Below are 20,727 nucleotides of genomic sequence, written 5' to 3' on the forward strand. Positions count from 1 at the left end.
AAGCAACATTATAAGTTTAGGACAAGCTACAGAAGTTGGATGTGATGTTAGAATGCGACAAGATTATCTAACAGTTCATGACCCAAGTGGAAGACTTTTAGTTAGAGTCTCACGCTCACAGAATAGACTCTACAAGATAAGTCTCATGATTGGAAGGCCATTGTGTCTGAATATGAGACTAGAAGATCAGACATGGAAGTGGCATGCAAGATTAGGACACATAAGTTTCAGAACCTTAAAACTATGTCTCAGAACAAGATGGTTCGAGGGCTACCACAACAAAACGGAGTGGTGGAGAGGAGAAACAGGACTCTAATGGAGATGACAAGAAGTTCTTTAAAGGATATGCAGGTACCTAATTATCTATGGGGAGAAGCTGTACGACACTTCACATACCTAATAAACAGGATACCTACGAAATCTCTGAAAGACATGACTCCATATGAAAGCTTACGAAAGAGAAACCAAACAGAGATCATTTAAGAGTGTTTGGTTGCAAAGCATACGCAAAAGTTGATTCTGCAACTCTTAAGAAACTGGATGATCGATCTCAGACTCTTGTGAATCTAGGAATTGAGCCTGGATCCAAAGCCTACAGATTATTCAATCCAACAACGAAAAGAGTGATAGTGAGTCGAGATGTGGTATTCGATGAAAAAGCAAACTGGAACTGGAAAGAAACTAATGATGGACCAAGTAGGGATCCAGGAATGTTTCACATGAGATGGGGTCAAGTAATTGATGAAGGCGAAGGACCCATAATCATCAATACCAATGGAAACAATGATGTTAATCAAGAAGAAGAAGAGAATAATGAAAACACTGAGAATAACGAAGAAGTAGAAGAAGAAGAAGAAGAAGAGATCGATGAAATAACTCAACCCATTCCACTGTGAAAATCAACAAGACAGATATAAAAGCCACAGTATCTGGAGGATTATGTTCTTCAAGCTGCAGAAGAATGTGAGATAATGCTACTTTCTGTTAATGATGAACCAAGGAATTTTCAGGAAGCAAAGGTCTCGACTAAATGGACACAAGCATGTAGAGAAGAAATTATTTCAATCAACACAAACAAGACTTGGTTTCTAGTTGATAAGCCAGGTGGGGTAAAAGTGATTGGTCTTAAGTGGATCTTCAAAATAAAACGGAATGCTGATGGTACTGTCAACAAATATAAGGCAAGACTTGTAGATAAGGGATACGTTCAAGAATCAGGCATAGACTTTGATGAAGTTTTCGCACCAATTGCTAGACTAGAGACAATTCGTCTCTTAATAGCAGAAGCAGCATCAAACTCATGGGAAATTCACCACTTAGACGTTAAGACAACATTCTTACATGGTGAATTGCGAGAAGATGTGTATGTTGAACAACCAGAAGGTTTTGAAGTAAAAGGACAAGAGCATAAGGTTTATAAGTTATCAAAAGCTCTATATGGTCTAAGACAAGATCCTCAAGCCTGGAATACAAAGTTAGATCAAATCTTAAGAGAAATCAGATTTTTTAAGTGCTCTAAAGAAACATCAGTATACAGAAGAGAAGAAAAGGGAACGCTTCTTGTGATTGCAGTCTATGTAGATGATCTATTTTTGACTGGCAACTCCCTTAAGGTGATCAATGAGTTCAAGAGAGAAATGTCATCAAATTTTGAGATGTCAGACCTCGAAAAACTCACTTACTACTTTGGCATAGAAGTCCATCAAGGAGTAGATGGGATTCAGATTAAACAAGAAACTTATGCAAGGAGAATTCTGAAAGAAGCAGGACTTGAAACTTGTAATCCAACTAAGATACCAATGGAGTTTGGACTTAAAGTTTCAAAGGCACAAGAAGAAGCTGAGATTGATCCAACGAGTTATAGAAGAAATGTTGGATGCCTTAGATACTTGTTACACACAAGACCAGACTTGGCTTTCTCTATGGGAGTAGAAAGCCGTTATATGCAAAGTTCACGCAAGTCTCATGGTGATGTAATAAAGCAGATATTGAGATATCTAAGAGGAACAATCAGCTGTGGATTGAAGTATGGTCGAGGAGGATCAAAAGGTATTGTTGGGTATAGTGACAGCAGTCATAATATTGACCAAGATGATGGAAAAGGTACAACTGGTCATATATTTTATCTAGGTGAAGCACCTATTACATGGTGCTCACAGAAGCAAGACACAGTAGCTCTGTCATCATGTGAAGCTGAGTTCATGGCCGCAACAGAAGCAGCTAAACAATCAATATGGCTTCAAGAACTGTTGGGTGAAATCAAAGGAAGAGAACCTGAAAAAGTTCTCATCAAGGTTATAATATGTCTGCAATTGCACTCACTAAAAATCCAGTGTTTCATGGGAATACGAAACACATTCACAAAAGGTATCATTTCATACGAGAATGCATCGAGAAGGAGGTCATTAACGTTGAACACATACCAGGAACTGAGCAGAAAGCAGATATATTGACAAAGGCATTAGCTCGGATCAAGTTTGAAGAAATGAGACAATTGATTGGAGTACAAGATATGTCACGGGTAAGGTTGAAGCTTAACGGAGAGAATGTTGGTTAAACTTCAACATAGAAGTCACTAACAAGCTGGTTAGGACAAGATTAGGAAATTGATGTAATCCTAAGGGAATTAGAAGTCATCTAGTTCTAAGAAAAGGAAAGACATGTAATAATGTAATAGGACTAGGAAAAGGAATTCATAGTTCTATATATATATAATCACCAAAGTTGTGGTTGATCATATGAGCAAGATTAGAGCTTGTGTTTAGTTTTGAGAGATTTTCTAAACATCAATAAAAAGAGTTGTCTTTATATAAGCTAAGTTTCATCTTGCAGTTGCCGTTACGGTGGTGATGGGATACACCTGAACTCTTCATCTGCCAAATCGAAAGTCCAAATCCTGTTTTTATAATCAAGCCAGTGCAGAGCTCCATTACAAGGAATACCCGTGAAACCACCAAATCTAGAACACCGTATTTGTGCAATGTTTTCTTTCCTTCTCCACCCAACTCCGCTCCCAACAGTGTAGACATGGATCATATCGCCACGAGTGACCCGGTCAGGATCCATTCGTACAACTTTGTATACGCCAGCAGAAGTATCGTAACCGAATCCACAAACCGTTGGTTCCTCTTGTATGGGAAGATTCAGATATTCTCTTGTCATTGGATTAGACAGGTAAAGGTTTTTTTGTTTATCCGCCAAGTGTTTGGTTGGCAAGACAGAATCAACCCGTTGCATGAACCAAGAACGAAGCCAAAAAACCTACAAGGAGGATGGTGGATCTGAACAACTGTGTTAATAGTATTAGCATTGCTGTTACCAGTATACTCTCCGTAGTAAAGTTGGAATCTTCTGTAGGCATCACCTGAACGTGCGCATGTGAGAATGTAACTTACTTTGGAATCATCTAAATGTTGTCGTTGTAAGTGCAAATAAGGGAAGTGCTTACACGAACGTAAAAGATTTTTCCAGCATTTGCAAACGAGTTTGCACTGTAAGACCGCCTCAGAAGGATCGACGAAGAATGTCTAATATGATCTCTCCTCGGCAAATATCAACCACACTGCTCCTATAATCTTTCTTCTCCTCCATATTGATATCTTTCTTTCTACAAATAATCAGCGGGCAGAAGAGTTCTTCATATAAGGGTTAATTAAAAATTTAGGAACCAGCAGTTGTGGCGGACGTGGGACTAATTTTTGATATCTTTCTTTCTACAAATAATCAGCGAGCGAAAGGGTTCATTATATAATGGTTAGAAAATTTAGAAATCAGCTGTTGTGGCGGATGTGGGACTAATTTTAAATAAAAATTCAGACTTTTTGTTTACTTGGGCTTCAAGTATGCACACTCTTGGACATCAAGTCTTGCTACTTTACCTCTATACGTATTCGCAAGGAATTAACTTTTGTGTCCCACATCGGTTAAGCAGCAAGACATTGACGAGGACAGAAGCTGACACAGAGCCAAGTTTTTTTTTTCACAAAATTGGTTAAAAAGAACAAAATCAATAATTTTTGGATGAAAAAGACATTTAGATTTTGATATTGTTTAAATGGACAAAAAAGTAAAAATTGTCAAGATGTAAACAGTTTCATCCTGTCCATTTTCAAATATTTTTTCTTATTTTTAATTTACACAGGATGCATCCAGTTCCATCCTCGCTATTTTTTAAGTTTAAGCCGGGATGACAATTTCATCCTTGCTATTTTTTTTGTGTCCATTTCACTCATACTAATTTTTACTCGTCCATTAGAACCGTGTTTTAAAAATATTTGGACAAATGACCCATTTTCCGTTTTTTTTTATCATACAGAGCCAAGTTACTAAAGGGAAATCTTTCGCATCAAACTATAGATAAAACTAATAAAGTGGAGAACGTAATTTACCAAGACTTGAGCTCAGTTTTCATTTGATCACCTTTACAACAACTTGTTCTTAAATTTGAAAGTGAACAATTTTTTTTTAAGAACAGGTGTAGGCAAACAGACAGCTTACGAGTTTCTGGAGTCTTGTTTCTTTTCAACAATCAGTACTCATATTGCTCTTAACATATGCGCAATGAAGCACACTAGCATGTAATAACTGTATAAAAATTCAAACAAAAAGCTTAACAAGCGTGCCTCATCCCCTCTGACCTCTTCTGTCTAAATCAACAACTTGATGAAGGAGGGCCATAACTAGCTTATCTCCCTGGAAAGTTGCGAACCACTTTCTCTACCACATTCGTCTCTTAACCATCTCAAGTCGATCGCATTTTCCCTTGTCCACTATAGAATCATTAGGCAGCTGATATATATATATATATATGTATAGAAGAGAATATATATAGATGTTTCCTCCTCCAAAACTAGCTCATTTTCGAAAGAGTACTCGTCAACAACTAGCCGAGTAGAGTAGGTACACATGGAAAACTCCCGAAACTCCATCGGTCAAATTCTCACCACCAACATCAATGGAAGAGTCGGAGAATACCTACCTACCTACCGCCTCAAGAATGACTTGAACTGGTCACCCCAACTTGGTTGATAATGCTCTAATGAAATTAAAATATTTGCTGTTTTTCTTCGGGTACGATCTACACTGTTCATCTGTTGGAGGAGGGAAGAGTTAAATGATGTGGGAAGAAGAACAAGAAGAGGAGGAGTTGTAAACTGAGTTCACTCGTTCTGATGGATCGGTCGATTCTCTTCTCAAGAAACAGGAAGAAGAATCGTTTATACTCTAATAGCGTGGTCAACAAAGAAAATCTTCCACTACATACTATATGGAAGCAAATTTGGGAGGAAAGGAATGAAAAAGTCATCTGAAACAAAGAAAAAACGGCATAATGAGTTATATGTCAAGGTAAACACTGTTCTCGGTATGTTTGTAACACATACTACTATATTACCTTTGAATGGAAGTTGTACACGACTGTAAGACCAGTGACCAGGCTGACCTTCTCTCAAGTGGAAGCGAATTATTCTTTTTAACTATTTTTTTTATTGGATAAAGAATATTACATTAACTAGTTGGAAGCCTAACAACGATATACTACTACATTAATTGAACAGGTTGCCGTGTTAATCTACCAGCGAGCCTCATGAATAACCTAGCTAAGGTAGCCGAAGCGAATGGTGGGGCTGAGATTGTGTCGCAAGGGGGGCAAGCTAACACTATTTTTTGTTTTTGTTTTTAAAATTTTTTTTTTTTTTGCCTTTTTATGTATTCTTTATTAGTCTTATATATCTGGTTTTTCATTTTGCTCCCACTATGGACTCAACAAACATGAAAAATGGATGTTCAAACCAACAAATTTGTTGGTTTGTTTATTGAGTTGTAGGATGTAGCGAGCGTTTGATGATAGGACGGACGATCTTGTCTCAAACTCCCGCGTTTGAGACAACAACACTGGCGCTTGTCATTGCAGCGTGTGTTCTTGATGAGAGCGCCAGTGCTTGTCCTTCCAGCGCCGTGTTTTTCACAGAAGCGCCAACGGCTGAATCTGGATGGCTGAAAACTCTTGTGATCTAACGGTTATAATTTTTGAGTTCTATAAATACTCCTCATTTCAACTCCAAATTCATATTCACACATCTAGTCTTCTTTACTCTTCTCTGAGCTTAAAAAAATTCTTCAAATTCAACAAAATTTTCAACTTCTTGAACATGTCTCGTCCCTTGTTAATTCGGCGCGCTTCGTATACTAAAGAAGAAGATGAGTCTATTTGCAGAAATTATGTTTTTTTATTTACTCAGCTTGCTTCAGCAAACTATCCATGGGTGAATTTCTGAGCAATTATTCACGACGGGTTCTGCATTGCCACCCGTATCCGAGTCGTCGTGCTATATGCGACATAGAAAATCGTTTTCGTACAATTAAGAAAGAAGTAAGTGAGTTTGGAGCTTTAACCATACAAGCCAACTGATATAGACTTAGAGGTGAAACTGATGCTGAGATGGTAATAAGATCTTTGGCTGAATGGCGAAGATGGAAATGAGGCTTTTCCTTTTGAAAAATGTTTTGAAATCCTTAAGGTGTTGAACAGTTTCAACCCCTTCTTTGAAGCTAGTGTAGTCCGCCGTAATTTAGTGAAGCTAATGTAAAACGCTTAATTTTGAAGCTAATGTAGTCCGTCGTAATTCAGTGAAGCTAATGTAAAACGCTTAATTTTAAACATATGTAATTTTATTTAATTAAGACCGTCGTACTTTTGAAACTAAAATTACAAATGTAGCAGAATTAAAAATTACAATTTTTATAACGTCGCTCATCGCTAGCTCCCCCATTGTTATTTTCTCGAGTCCAGAATTCTGCAAGACTTAAGGATAGACTTGGGACGTTCCCACTTTCCAAAATATTAAATAAATATGCATATGTTGATAAACCTTGGTATGGACCTGGTTGACCAACATTAGGCGATTGGAAAGCATTAGGCGATTGTTGGAAAGCACACGGTGCACTCGGTCCTCCAAGCATATAAGATGTTTGTTGTTGTTGTGGTGGTGGTGTAACATTGTAGCAGCTATCATTTGGGTTGTAGGACGAGAATGATAATGAAATGCTCTTAGGATCTAGCCAAAATATTTGAAGTTGAGATACAGGCACAGTTTGTGGTGAAGAAGTATGGTGTCGTATGTGTGGTGAAGAAGAACTCTGTCGTACTTGCGTTTCTCCCACCACTGTATCATCACTATCGTGCGCTGATCTGTTGATCTTGGTGGAATCGGAAGACTGTGACTGTTTCCCATCATCATTTATAGTTGGTGGACTCAATCCAAATATTGAGTTCTCGTGCCATTTCCGACACACATCCAAGTGTATAGCCCCAATTTTCCGATTCAGCCAATGCAAATTGTTCAGTTGGCTCATCAACTCTCCTTCAATGGCAGTCACATTATTATAAGGATAATCACGTTCCATACTTTTTGAAACAATGGGGATCGTGGTTGGATCACCTTGTGAAGTAATACTTGACATCTACCAAAATAATTCGGACAAATTTGACGAAGATGATGAAGAAATTGCACCAGTGGTGGGTAAGTCATAAAACATGGCTCTTCTGGAGGTGGCTGGCTAAGAACGATATTTGCATCATGGGACAGGCGTGCTAACGCTGGGAGATCAATTCCATAGATGTGCATGTTGTGTGTCCCAATTACAGGCTTCGCAATCGACTTGTACCATTTGACATAATCTGCTTCACTAATATTCATCTCTGTATTTAGTTCATGCCTCGCCCAATTGGTTCTTCTCAGCCGATGAAAATCTTATCCAGAGGTTTGCATCTGTTGTGGCGGGTTAATTGCAATTGCATATATACCTTGCATTTGGTACTGCAGTCTTTCTCCAAGGTACCAAACTCCTCTATCCAAATGTGGAGTGTATAAAACAACTCTACGTAGAGATAATCAAGAATACTTTGTCCGACATCAACATGAGACTGAGGAAAATCAATGTAAGGGTGAACAACGACATTGTTGTGGCTCCGAGTCATCTGATGAAACCTCTGAACAAAAATGGAACTCGAGATGTCGCTGTCAGTGCCCTTCGCTAAGTTGGTCGAGATGTACATATCCAACATTGGAAATCTTGGGTAGCATCTTTAAGGATTGGTTTACCAACACGGAAATATGCATACCACCAATACTGCAAATTACTCCATAATTTTAGTATTTTGACTTAATATACATTTTCTCATAAAAAATATTTAAATTTAAAAATAATAATTTTGATATTTACCTCTATGATGCCCCAGAAACCAGTGAAGTTATCTCTGCCCATGGACGCTACATCCAGATCAAAGTACAATTCTGCTAAAATTGCAGATCCCCAGTCATAATCTGGTGCTTTGTCAAGATATTCTAATGCTTGAAGCCAACCAACACGAGCAACAGAAGTTGAGTGTGGAAAGAATATCTGACTCAGTACCCATAAGATAAACGCCATTTCGAGTTCAGGATAGTCATCTACATGCTCTGGGTTTCTGGGTTTGATTAGGAAAATCTTCAACGCTGAACATCTAATCCCACCTCCTTTCAATTGTTTTTTAGTTTCAGGTATTTCTGAATCCAAAACGAGGGAAAAAGCGTCTCATATTTACTATTTGATATTCATTCGTCAGCGTCGAATGGTGGCGTCTCTCCTATTCCACTTGGTATCCCACAAATCAAATACAAATCAAGGGGTGTAATCCCTATTACAATTATAATATCAACTATGATTAATTCTTTTGATTATTTAATAATTATTTAAAAAATATAATTTAAGTTAAGTTAAACAAGTTTACCAAATTCAAAATCAATGAAATGGAATGTTTGTGTCGTCGTCCACCACCTTTCTACTACTGTTTTCGGAATTTTGTTGTTGTGTCTTCTATCCTTCACACTATAAAGTGCACGCCAGGGATATCTGTCAACCCTTTATTGGACTTCAGGGGGTAAAACTTCATAAATAGCCTTTCTCTCTGAAAATCCACCTCTCATATAAAAATAATCATCAGACCGATCTTGATGCCCCCACACATGACCTTGGACTAATGATGGACCAACAATGACACTCGGCGCAGCAAACTCTGGTTCACGATCTTGAGAAAAATCTACACCTGTGGCAGGCAGCAACGCCGGTTCATTTCTTCGATCTCTTTTCTTCTTTATACTATTGACCGCTTTTTTTAAAATACCGCTCATATTGTATCAAAAAAAAATTGATTTAGAAGAGTTTTAGAAGAAGGAAATAGTGGTGGTGTGATAGAAATGAAGTGAGTTTCACCCAATTTATAGGTTTTGAAGATATGAACGTTGGAATATGGCCGTTGGAGATATGAACTGTGACGGACCGGAAAATTACGCCTTTGGCGCGTTGCCCCGCAGGCCGTAATCTCCCCCGATGCGCCATGATGAAGCTACAATCCGGGACTTAAAGATAGAAAAATGCACGTCCATATGCCCTTGCAAGCATGCTCGTGGAGCGTAATGAAGCCAACTTAGCTTCCACACCTTTCCAGCTTACCCTTGATCCGCAAAGAGTTTATTAAGAGAACCAAAACCTTTCTTAAAACCGCAAAAATGCCCTTTTGAGGCCCTAAACAATGGAATTTGGCTAAAATCCCAAGACCGTGATTCAGCGCGTCTTGATTATTGGTCTGTTTCCAACCAATTTAGACCCGTCTTGAGCTAAATTACGACAATCGGGTTTTTACCCTCCAGACGGGTTGTAGCTTTCTCATCTGCATCAACTTAATAGGCAGTATGAGCATCCAATTAATGAAATGCAACTCGCCTCATCAAGTATGGCCACAATCATCTCTTGCATCGCAATACCGATCCAGATGATATCACAGGCCAATCAACCGCAATCATCTCGCAATTAGATGATATGAGCGACAACGTGTTGAACCGGCAATCATGCAACTCATTGCGGCTGCCTACGTACCCTTCCCTACTCCAAAGGGATCAAGCAAAGACCGTAGTTCATCACGAATGGACAACAACTTAAACCAACTCGTTTTCAAGGCCGTAGCCTAGCAATAATGGTAATGGCCTGGTCCATAGAACATTCCATCAAGATGCACAATGATTATGCATCATCGGGTCCGTGACATGGCATAGTGATGCCTAAGCATCAAGTGCCCTCTTCGCAAGGCTATGCAACTATAAATGAGCCTTAGGCATCATTTATACTCTTCCTTCTAAGCTATGAAGCTTACTTGGTACATAGTCCGCATATACACCTTCAACCAACTACCTTTCTCTGTATATGTCTTAATGGAATTTCTACAAGTATGGAAAGGGGACCAAAATGACATGCATGCTTCACTGTTCATCGCAATGATTGCGTGCAATGATTGTGTCACTTCGCAATGATTGCGTGTGATAATTGCGCAACACTTGTTCAGCCAGTCCTCTCTGGCCTGATGCACAATGATTGTGCGATATTGGCTCTAGGCCAATAACCTTCATAATGCGCAATTATTACGCTGCAAGCTCAATACCACCTACCCAACTGACCTAGTGCATCATTTGATGCGAGATCTGGCTCTTAGCCAAATGCCAAACATAATGTGTCATTTTGGCGTTGTATTGGCCTTAAGTCAATCCACCTTTATCATGCAACAAAAGCTTTTGATGAAGCTTCATCTCAGGACATGGCGTATCTTTTAGCATGCGCCATGCTAAAAAACACGGGGTGTTACATGAACGTTGGATATTTTTTATCTCACGCCCGCGTTGATAGCAAAAACGCGCATTTATAGTTCCAACGCCCGAGTTTGTCTGTGTAACGCCCGAGTTTTTCAGTTGAGCGCCCGAGTTTGTCTGTCCAACGCTCGAGTTTGTCTCAAGCTCGCGTTCTTAGTCATCTAAAACCCAGTGCTTTACCATAGTGGAAAAGACAGTTTGGCCATCCACCTGGCTCAACAAATTAATTGATTTGGCCATTAATTGCCATAGGAATTGCCCTTAAGAGTATTACCTTGATGGTTGTATGCCAAAACCAATGAAGAGCTATATCGGAAGGTATCCCAAATACTCTAGTAAAGTTGGTTGGGAATTCCTCTCAGCCATTACGAGGAAAATGATGTTCGATAAAAATTGAGTCAAAAAATTAAAAAATGCATTAGTACCGCTACGGAAGGTATCCCAAATACTCTAGTACTAAAAAGTAAAAGGATAAAGTTGGTTGGGAATTCCTCTTAGCCATTACGAGGAAAATGATGTTCGATAAAAATGGAGTCCAAAAATTAAACAATGCATTGGTACCACTAAAGGTGGAAGTGTTAGTCAATAGCGTGCATGGTAAGTTTTTCAAAGCATCTAGAGGTCTCAGATAAAAATACCTTCTACTCTTCGCCTTTTTTATTTTCCTAGGAAGCCCTATACAGAACTCCCACAAATTCTGAAGAGATGGACAATATAATTATGAGAAGTGCTCTAGTGGCTGTAGGAAATGCACAGTTTGCTGATTCTTGTGCTCAAATGTTTGGCTGCCAAAAAGTGATTTTTCCATTAAGCTATTTGGGAATTCCTTTGGGCAGTAAAGTCAAAAGCAGTCACTGTTTGGGAGGTGATTCTTCAAAGATTTCAGAAGAGATTGAGCAATTTGCAAAGAAGGTACCTCTCAAAAGGAGGTAGGTTAATGCTTATCAAACATGTACTTTGCAGTCTTCCAATTTATTATCTCTCTCTTTTCCAAATTCCTGCTTCTGTAGAAAAACAAAATGGATAGCATTATGAGAAGTTTTCTTTGGGTGTTGGAAAAAAGAGAGGATGGGTGGGCTGGAAAAAGATAGCACTATCAAAACAAAGAGGTGGTGTTGGTGTAAAAAGATTGAGGCTCATGAATAGAGCTTTACATGCTAAGTGGATTTGGAGATACAATACTGGAATAAGGGCTTTGTGGAGGTCAGTGGTGCATCAAAAATTTGGAGGTTCTTATAATGCTCTTCTTCCTAATGATTCTAAAGATTCTGTGGGTAGGAATTTGTGGGCAGGCATCCTAAAATCCAAGAATATTGTTCAACAACTTTCTACTGTGCATATTCAAAGTGGAAACAGATGTTCTTTTTGGCATGATATATGGATAGGGGAGCATTCCTTAGCTAGTTTGTATCCTTATCTGTATAGACTGTCCAGAAATAAAAATGTATCCATTAGGGACATGGTGAAGTTTGAAGATAACATTACTGCTTGGAATCTCAACTTCTCCAGAAACCTGAAAGAAGATGAAGTGGAGTTGGTAGCTGACATGCTGGGTCAAATAAATGCTCCAAATCTGGCAGGCAATGGCGATGATTTTCTCTCTTGGAATCCTGATAATACTTTCTCTGTAAAATCCTGTTATGATGCAATTGAAGTTGTTGGATTCATCAGATTTCCTCACAAGAGTTTGTGGAATCCTAGAATCCCACAAAAAGTGATATTTTTCACTCAGAATTTATGTTATAATGCAGCTCCTATACTAGACACTCTTCGTAACTCTATTGTATTTAATGGGTGCATTATTTGTAGAAGAAGAATATCCTTCTTGAGCATGGTTCAAAGCACCTGTATCCTTTTTGAGAAGAAGAATATCCAAGAAAAATACAAAATTTGCTTCTTGGTTCTAGTTTAGAATGAGTGTAGGGTTTGAGCCATGGATAACATGCACAACCAAAAATCCTGAGTGTAGAATAGTTAGGTGCACTGCCATAAAGTTTCTCATATGGTGACATAAATAAGATAGAAGCAGTTGGTAACCTGTTAACTAAGTAGTTTGCAGTTTGCAATGCATCAACCCAAAAACAATCTGCCAGATTTGCTTGAATAAGTAATGTTATGCATAACCCAATAAGATGTTTATGTTTACTCTCTGCTACCCCATTCTGCTCAGGTGTGTAAGCACAACTATACTGATGTAAGACTCCATTAGTAGATAAAAATTTACCTAATTCATTGTTGATAAACTCTCCTCCTCCATCTGTTCTAACAACTTTGATTTTGAGATCAAATTGTGACTTAAAAGATATGAAGATCATAATGAAGTCACTTTTTATTATTAAGGGAAATATCCAACGATACTTATTAAAATCATCACAGTAGTATGTAAAGCCATTACAAGAAGTAACAGGACAAGGTCCCCAAAGATCCATGTGCAATAATTGCAGTGGTTTATTTGACACAGAACTAGAAATAGTAAATGTAAGTTTATGAGATCTTCCTAACTGACAATCTCTACAGGTGAAAGACTGTTGAGAAGACATGTTTTGAAAAGACTCTAAATGTCTTAATCTCTGCATGGACTGAAATGATGGATGACCAAGCCTTTGGTGAAGTTGAATTGGAGTGATCTTTAATGCAGACAAAGCAATAACTTCTGAATTTGATGTTGGTGAAGATTCCAAATGTATAGGATATAAACCATTGTCACTCTGCCCTTGGAAAATGCTCTTCCCAGATTTGAGATCCTTCACAAAGTAATTGTCATCCTCAAAAGTTATACTGAGATTGTTATCTCTAGTAAACTTATGGACACATAACAGCTTATGAGAAGCACTTGGAACATGCAAGATTTTAGGAAAACTAACATTATTAGTAAGCAAGTATTTAGAAGAAATACCTATGTTTGAGATTGACATTCCCTCTCCATTAGATGTGGAGATTTGTTCCGTGCCTGTGTAAGAACTGAAATCTTGAAATCTGCAGTGATATGAGTTGTTGCTCCTGAGTCACGGTACCAAGGATTCTCACCAAGAACATCAGCTCAAGCCATCATTGCATGAATATTTGAGGGTATAGGGAGACCTTGATAAGCAAAGTTCATGCGCTGGTTGCATTCAATTGCAGAATGACTAAATTTGAAGCAGATTTGACAGGTTGGTCTATTAAGTGTGAGATTAAATGCACCATTTGTAGAAGTAGGTGATGGTGATGGAGATGGTAGTGGTGGTTGTGTGAATAGATTTGTGGCATAGGGTTTTGTGTGAAAATGTGCAGATGAAGATATTGAAGGATGGTATGAGTGTGTTTGTGGTTTTGAAGAGTAATGGAAGTTGGATGTAGAATTGTTCTGTTGAAATGATCTGTTAGCTCTAAAAGCTGCAAATGCTTTGGCTTCTTCGGAGTTAGTAACATGTCTTGCTCTTTAAGATAGAACAATGTCTTCACTTAAAAACAAGTTGTATAATTCACCAAGAGTAACTGGTGGATTGCGAATTCTAATCGATGTAGCAAAATCGTCAAAAGCAGATACAAGACCATTGAGAACACTCACAATCATTTCAGATTCACAAATAGGAGAACCAACAGCAGTTAAAGAATCATATATTTTCTTAACTTCATTAAGATAGTTAATCATGGTGGAATTACCTTCTTTGATTGAAGAAAGCTTAGTTCTGAGTTGAACAACACGTGTTGACGAAATTGATGCAAATCTTTCTTCAATTGACTTCGAAAGATCATACGAAGTTATCGCACCAGCTATATAAGATATTACTGGTTCAGAAATTGTTGATTGGATCCACAGAATCAGTGTTTGATCTTCTTCGTTCCATTTAATTTGATGCATGTTGGATTGACAATTTCTGTTGGATCTGCATTTCTTTGTGCATACACAAACTTGTTTTGACATCTTTTTGATTCATCAATGTAACCTAAAACATTGTAACGTTTGAAAAGTGGAAGAAGTAATGATTTCCATGTGAGGAAATTGTGATCTTGAAGTTTAGATGGCACTATACTAGCAATAGTATTCAGAGGAACTTTAGTTATTGTTGGTTCCATATCGAATCAGAAGAAAAAAATTCAAGAAAAAAGCTTGAATTTGCAGGTTTAATAGAGGAAGCTCTAATTGGTTATCAAGCCATAATCGGCTCTGATACCAAAGTGAAATGAGTGGGGGAGAATGAATCTTTTACATTACACATGACAGAATACATGAAAAGCCTTTATATAGCAGGCTGGCAATACCAGCTATTACAGTTAAACGGAATTACAAGAAGAGTACGTACAATGTATGGATATAGATTTTTTCGGACATCAACAAGGGGAAATTAGGCTCAGGCCCAACCCATGGATAACCCATAATATGAGGCCCTTAATTAAAAAAAGTTTAAATCTAGACCCCGAGTTTTTAAAAGACCTTGATACCCTTATGCATATTGTCAAGCCCATAATTAAATAAAATTTAAATCTAGGCCCAAAATTATTAAATCTAGGCCCGAAATTATTAAAATACAGTGCGAAGGTGTAAACAGAAGTTACACATGCATATGGCATGTGTAACCAGAAGTTACACATCCTTATGATATGTGTAATGCAAAGTTACACTTGTATATATATGCAAATAAATAGACATCAAAAAAAAAACACAAAAAAAAAAGTTATTACTTTAATATTCATTTACAATAATTTCTTAGCATGTGTAACTAGAAGTTACACACGCATCTGTTTAGTGTAATTGAGAGTTACATATGTGTCTATCTAGTGTAACTGAGAGTTACACATGCATCTGACTTGTGTATTCAGCGTCAACTCCAGTTCCAGCGAGACCATTACCACGTTTAAGCAATTAGCTTTTATGAAGTTATCTAAAACCTGAAATATAACAACAAGCAATCAGTATTTATACGATTAAAATGAACAGTACATAAAACAATGTATATTTCAGTTTCACAAGCATATGACTAGTGTAGCTAGCGGTTACACATGCATCTGAATTGTGTAACTGAGAGTTACACATGCATATAACATGTGTAACTAGGAGATACACATTCATCTGGCTAGTGTAGCTAGCAGTTACACATGCATATGACTAGTGTAACTAGGAGTTACACATACATATTGATATGTGTACCCAAAATCAGTATGTGTAAGTAAAAGTTACACATCTAATTAACATGTGTAACTTGCAGATACACATGCATCTGAATTATGTAACTAGGAGTTACACATGCATCTGACTTAGATATGTCAACATAAAATCAGCAAATCCATCTCTAAATGAATAACACTAGCAAAAACGAGAGGTGATTATCAAGCAATTACCAGTCATAAAATAATACAGTTAACCTTGCAAGTGAATGAGAAGCTCTTAATTAAGATATCACTGCTTCAGCAGAAAGACGTTGTTAGCACTGTATTAACAGAAAGACGTTTTACAGCGCTAGTCTAGATGTACCTAAGCCATTTTCATATTATCGATGACGAAGGACATTTTAAGCAACAGAAAGTAAAGCTTCAGACAGTAATTATACTGGCAGAATAATACAAACACCTGGGAACCTTGTGCTAGCACATTAATATCGCAAAAAATGATCACACAACTGATTCAGCAGGGTATAGATATGAACCCAGGAAAACAAAATGCATGTGTAATCAGTAGTTACACATGTAAACAATAGTTACACATGCATATTAGCATAAGTTACACATACAATCATCATGTGTAACTAGAAATTACACATCTAATTATTATGTGTAACTATAAGTATAACCTGCATCTAATTAATCTAATCTGCATCCACTACTACTCCCTACTACTAGGACTTGATGTTCTTTTCTCAATTTCATAAATATAACCACTATAACATATCCCATCAAATTAGCATGTGTAACTATAAGTTACATATGCATATCCCATCAAATTAGCATGTGTAACTATAAGTTACACATCTAATTTGCATGTGTAACTAGTAGATACACATTTATTTGGCTTGTGTACCTAGAAGTTACATATTTAATTAGCATGTGTAACTACTAGTTACACATCCATAGTCTGCCAATGCTAGTTAAACGTGCAAATTGTCATGCATATGGCTTGTGTGATGTGCAGTTAAACAGATGTATGAGTTAAGTGAAACCATTCCAGACCTATATCCATATACTACCTTTCAAGAAAAAGAAGTAGCTAGTCGTAAGTAATCAAGAAGGCTTACTTGATAACGGTGTTCACTTTATCTGTCTGGATGTTGTACATCTTCTTGAAAGCATCCTTGTTTTCTTCTTCTTGTTGTCTTCAATCTTCTTCATTGCGGACTCGATGGTGAGTGGGTATTTCAGGATCTGGTAATGGTCCAGCTTGTTCCTTGGTAGTGCACTAATATATTGGTACTTTGGATTCCTTGCCTTCTGCAATGTCTTTGGCCTGTGAAATATGACTGATGTGCAGATATTCTTAGCCTTCTTCTTAATGGTTGATGTTCCAGCTTTGACAGCCTTGGAAGCTTTGTTAGCCAGCACCTTGGGGTCATCCTTCTTAGTAACTACATGACAAGCAAATGATATCAGTACCATAGCAGCTAGAACACTTCTCATACAAATGAACAAAACAGGACATCCAAAAATCAAAAACCAATGGACACAGAATAGTCAAATCTATCTCATAACTGAATAAACTAGAGCAAGTATACAAAACTTAATAGTTCACCCTTACAGAGTTACAGACTCTACAAAAAGAAGGTAAAATTAAAAATGTTACAGTTAGATAGAAGTTTCATATTAGGTTACATATGCATATACCATCAAATTAACATGTGTAACTATAAGTCACACATCTAATTTGCATGTGTAACTAGTAGATACACATTCATTTAGCTTGTGTACCTAGAAGTTACACATTTGATTAGATGTGTAACTACTAGTTACACATATATAGTCTGCCAATGCTAGTTAAATGTGCAAACTGTCATGCATATGGCTTGTCTAATGTGCAGTTAAACAGATATAATGTGCAGACCTATATCCATATACTACCTTTTGATATACATTCATTCAACGGAAAGCATTGACCCATTTGATATACATTACAAAATCCATATACTACCTTTACAAGGATGCATAAGTCAACAGTAAAAACCAATCATTGACAGGGATGCTACCGTAGTAAATTTATCAGAACAAGTTAACCTTGATCACAAAAAAAACATAAACATTTAAAAAAGAAGAGAACCTTGTGAAATCAGCTAATTACCTGTCACCACTAGCACCAGTAGTAGAAACTTAAAATAGTTCATCCTTTATCTTCTCATCATCTCCTTCAATTCATCAATTCTGAAAAACACCACCACTGACTTCAAAATCCTCCTTCAAACCTGCTCCAATACCACCACCTCTACCACCACATCCTCCCCATACTCCTCCAGATTCTGCATCTCCACCATCAACACCACCATAGATTCGTTAACCAAACTCAACATATATAGTCAAGATAAGCAACATAAAAACACCAACAAGAGTCCACAACTAGCTCCATTAGAATTATGAGAGATCAGCGTTTTTATTAAATGGAGAATTTAACTAGTACTATCAACAAATCGGCAGAAACAAACAACAAATCTAAACATACCTAGATTCAAAACCTGTTGATTCAATAAAAATAATGTTCTTCTCCGATCTGAATAAAGTCAACGAAACAAAAATCAGAACCTTATCAAACTAAGAAAGTAGAACTACTAAATCAGGAAAACCTATTGAATTAAATAGAAAACCTTACCTGAAGTAGCTTCGAAACAACAAATTAGAGTCAATTTTATTTTCGGATCACATAACTAGGAATTTTAATTGAATTAAACAGGATTAGAAGGGAGAAACTTATCTTTCTCACTTTTTGTTGTTGAATCTTCAGATCTAATAGTTGATGACGAATTCCATTGTCTCTGCATCTCGATTTCGACTTATTCACAAACAAATGATGATCTACAAACATCATCAGTAGATACAGATACAGAAGTAGAGATTGATGTCATTTTTTCCTCTTCGTCGTACATCGGCATCCATAGATGACATAGATCGAAAACCACTAAATTCTTTTAGCAGAAGATAGAGTAGAACAAAAATCTCTATACATAATTGATTCTTTCTAAATCACAGATCGATTTGCTTGCAAATTGTTGATGTGAAATCAAATCAGAAGATTAGATCTTGTACAACCGAATAGATAAAACCCTAGAAAATGAATCTATGAGAGCAACTCTGTTTTTAGACGAAGAAAGAAAATGAAATAGAAAATGAAATTATCTTCTGTTATTCCTCTTGTATAAATATTAAAGGGTAGCCTTGGTATTATTAAAATTCGTAATAATTAATTATGGGCCAGATCTGAAGAAAATTTGATTTTTTGGGCCTAATAATATCATTTTCTTAAAGTATGTAGTTGACAGTGGATGATCCATTTAGTGGGGCTTCTATATGTTTGAACCCATATAGTTGGGGGTTCTAGTATTTTTCACCATCAACAAATGTTAATCCAGAGACCGGAAAACTGGATGATGAGTCAGACAAATACAAGTATTTAATACTTTGCTCCTCACGGGTCGAACAACATTACCTACTACTAGAGCTAGAGGAGAGCATCAGCTGAAAGAAGAAGAAAAGACTGATAGAAAAATGGCGACTGAGAAAATGGGGATCAAGATCGAAACTAACCCTGATGAAACTAAACTCACTAGCCTTGATGTAAGATCTTGGCCCAAGTAAGCTCCTTCTTCTCTTTATAATTGGTTTTTTCCCTCATTTTTTACTTGAATTGTTTTCTAGGGTAATAGTAGAAGAATCTGCTGTTCGTTATTTGATTCATTCGGTCAAAACCTATGCAGAAATTTTCAGTTTTTTATGCTAGATTTCTTTGCGAGTAGCTTCTGGTAAAAGGGTATGAGTCAGTCACTGCTAATTGGAAAAATTCTTCAAAATATGTTGTTCAAGGCGTCATCTAGGCGCCAAATTGGGGGTGCCTGGGCGCCTCGCCCAACCAAGGCGAGGCCTTTATTTAGGGAATTTTTTCTTATAACCTGATTAAGCAACCTAAACCCTATATATAGCACTGAGCTCTTTATTTATATTTTGGAATCACTAGTTTCACTGAAATTCCTATCTGCTGTTACTAAAACTCGTTATTTGATTCTTTCAGTCAAAAGTTATGCAGAAATTTTCAGTTTTTATGGGTTAATGCTAGATTTCTGTGGGAGTAGCTTGTGGTAAAAGGGTATGAGTCAGTCGCTGTTATTTGGAAAAACTCTTCAAAATATGTTGTTCAAGGCGCCATCTAGGCGTCAAAAGGGGTAATTGAGGTGCCTGAGCGCCTCCCCCACCCAAGGCGAGGCCTTTATCTAGGGAATTTTTTCTTATAACCTTATTATGCAAAATAGGATTTAGTTAATCTCTGAACCATGGACTACTTCCTTAGATCTGTAGCACCAACAATGCTCGTCATGGGTACAGCATGTATGAATGTATGTTAGATAAATGTATGCATCATCTTTTAAGAATTCTGTTTGTATTACTGGATTAACAACGGGAGGATTTTGCTAACTGTGGTGGTTTGACTGATAAACTAGGTGGGAAGGTCCCCCAAGCACATTTCCATGGACGTTTACTTCAAATGAAACGTGCTACCTGTTGAAAGGGAAAGTGAAAGTTACTCCTGATGGTTACAATGACTTTGTTGAGGTTGGTGCTGGCGATTTAGTCGTGTTCCCCAAAGGAATGAAGTGCACTTGGGAAATTTCAGAAGCTGTTGACAAGCACTACAACTGCGAATAGTTCGGATAATTTGTATCAGGAATGACCACATATGATGTGTCTGGTTTTCTGAATGTGCATGACTAGGTTCTGTAATGCTTATTGGGTAATTGACTAATTGTATTAGAATCCGACTCTAAATTTACGCGTTATTAATTGAAAGAGGAATGTTTTCTATAAATTTTTCTGCTCAGCTTAAGATTTTAAGATAGAAAACTAGATATCAGGGTTCATACCATTGTAGTGGCACCAAAAT

At 37.2% G+C, this 20,727-nt stretch overlaps 1 protein-coding gene across 1 annotated transcript; it reads left to right on the forward strand.

The window, feature by feature from the left end:
* The first annotated feature begins 19,268 nt into the window (after positions 1-19,268).
* On the forward strand, positions 19,269-20,652 carry LOC113355530. The gene is made up of 2 exons (XM_026598407.1): positions 19,269-19,426; positions 20,288-20,652. The coding sequence occupies exons 1-2, from the start codon at positions 19,341-19,343 to the stop codon at positions 20,490-20,492; spliced, it is 291 nt and encodes a 96-aa protein (XP_026454192.1). The 5' UTR covers positions 19,269-19,340; the 3' UTR covers positions 20,493-20,652.
* Positions 20,653-20,727: the final 75 nt, after the last annotated feature.

The sequence above is a fragment of the Papaver somniferum genome, chromosome 3, assembly GCF_003573695.1.
Source record: "Papaver somniferum cultivar HN1 chromosome 3, ASM357369v1, whole genome shotgun sequence".
NCBI lineage: Eukaryota > Viridiplantae > Streptophyta > Magnoliopsida > Ranunculales > Papaveraceae > Papaver > Papaver somniferum.

Coding starts and splice junctions, on each gene's coding strand:
- LOC113355530 (XM_026598407.1), top strand. CDS start 19,341: ATGGCGACTGAGAAAATGGGGATCAAGATCGAAACTAACCCTGATGAA. Junction 19,427..20,287: donor GATGTAAGATCTTGGCCCAA/GTAAGCTCCTTC, acceptor CTGATAAACTAG/GTGGGAAGGTCCCCCAAGCA.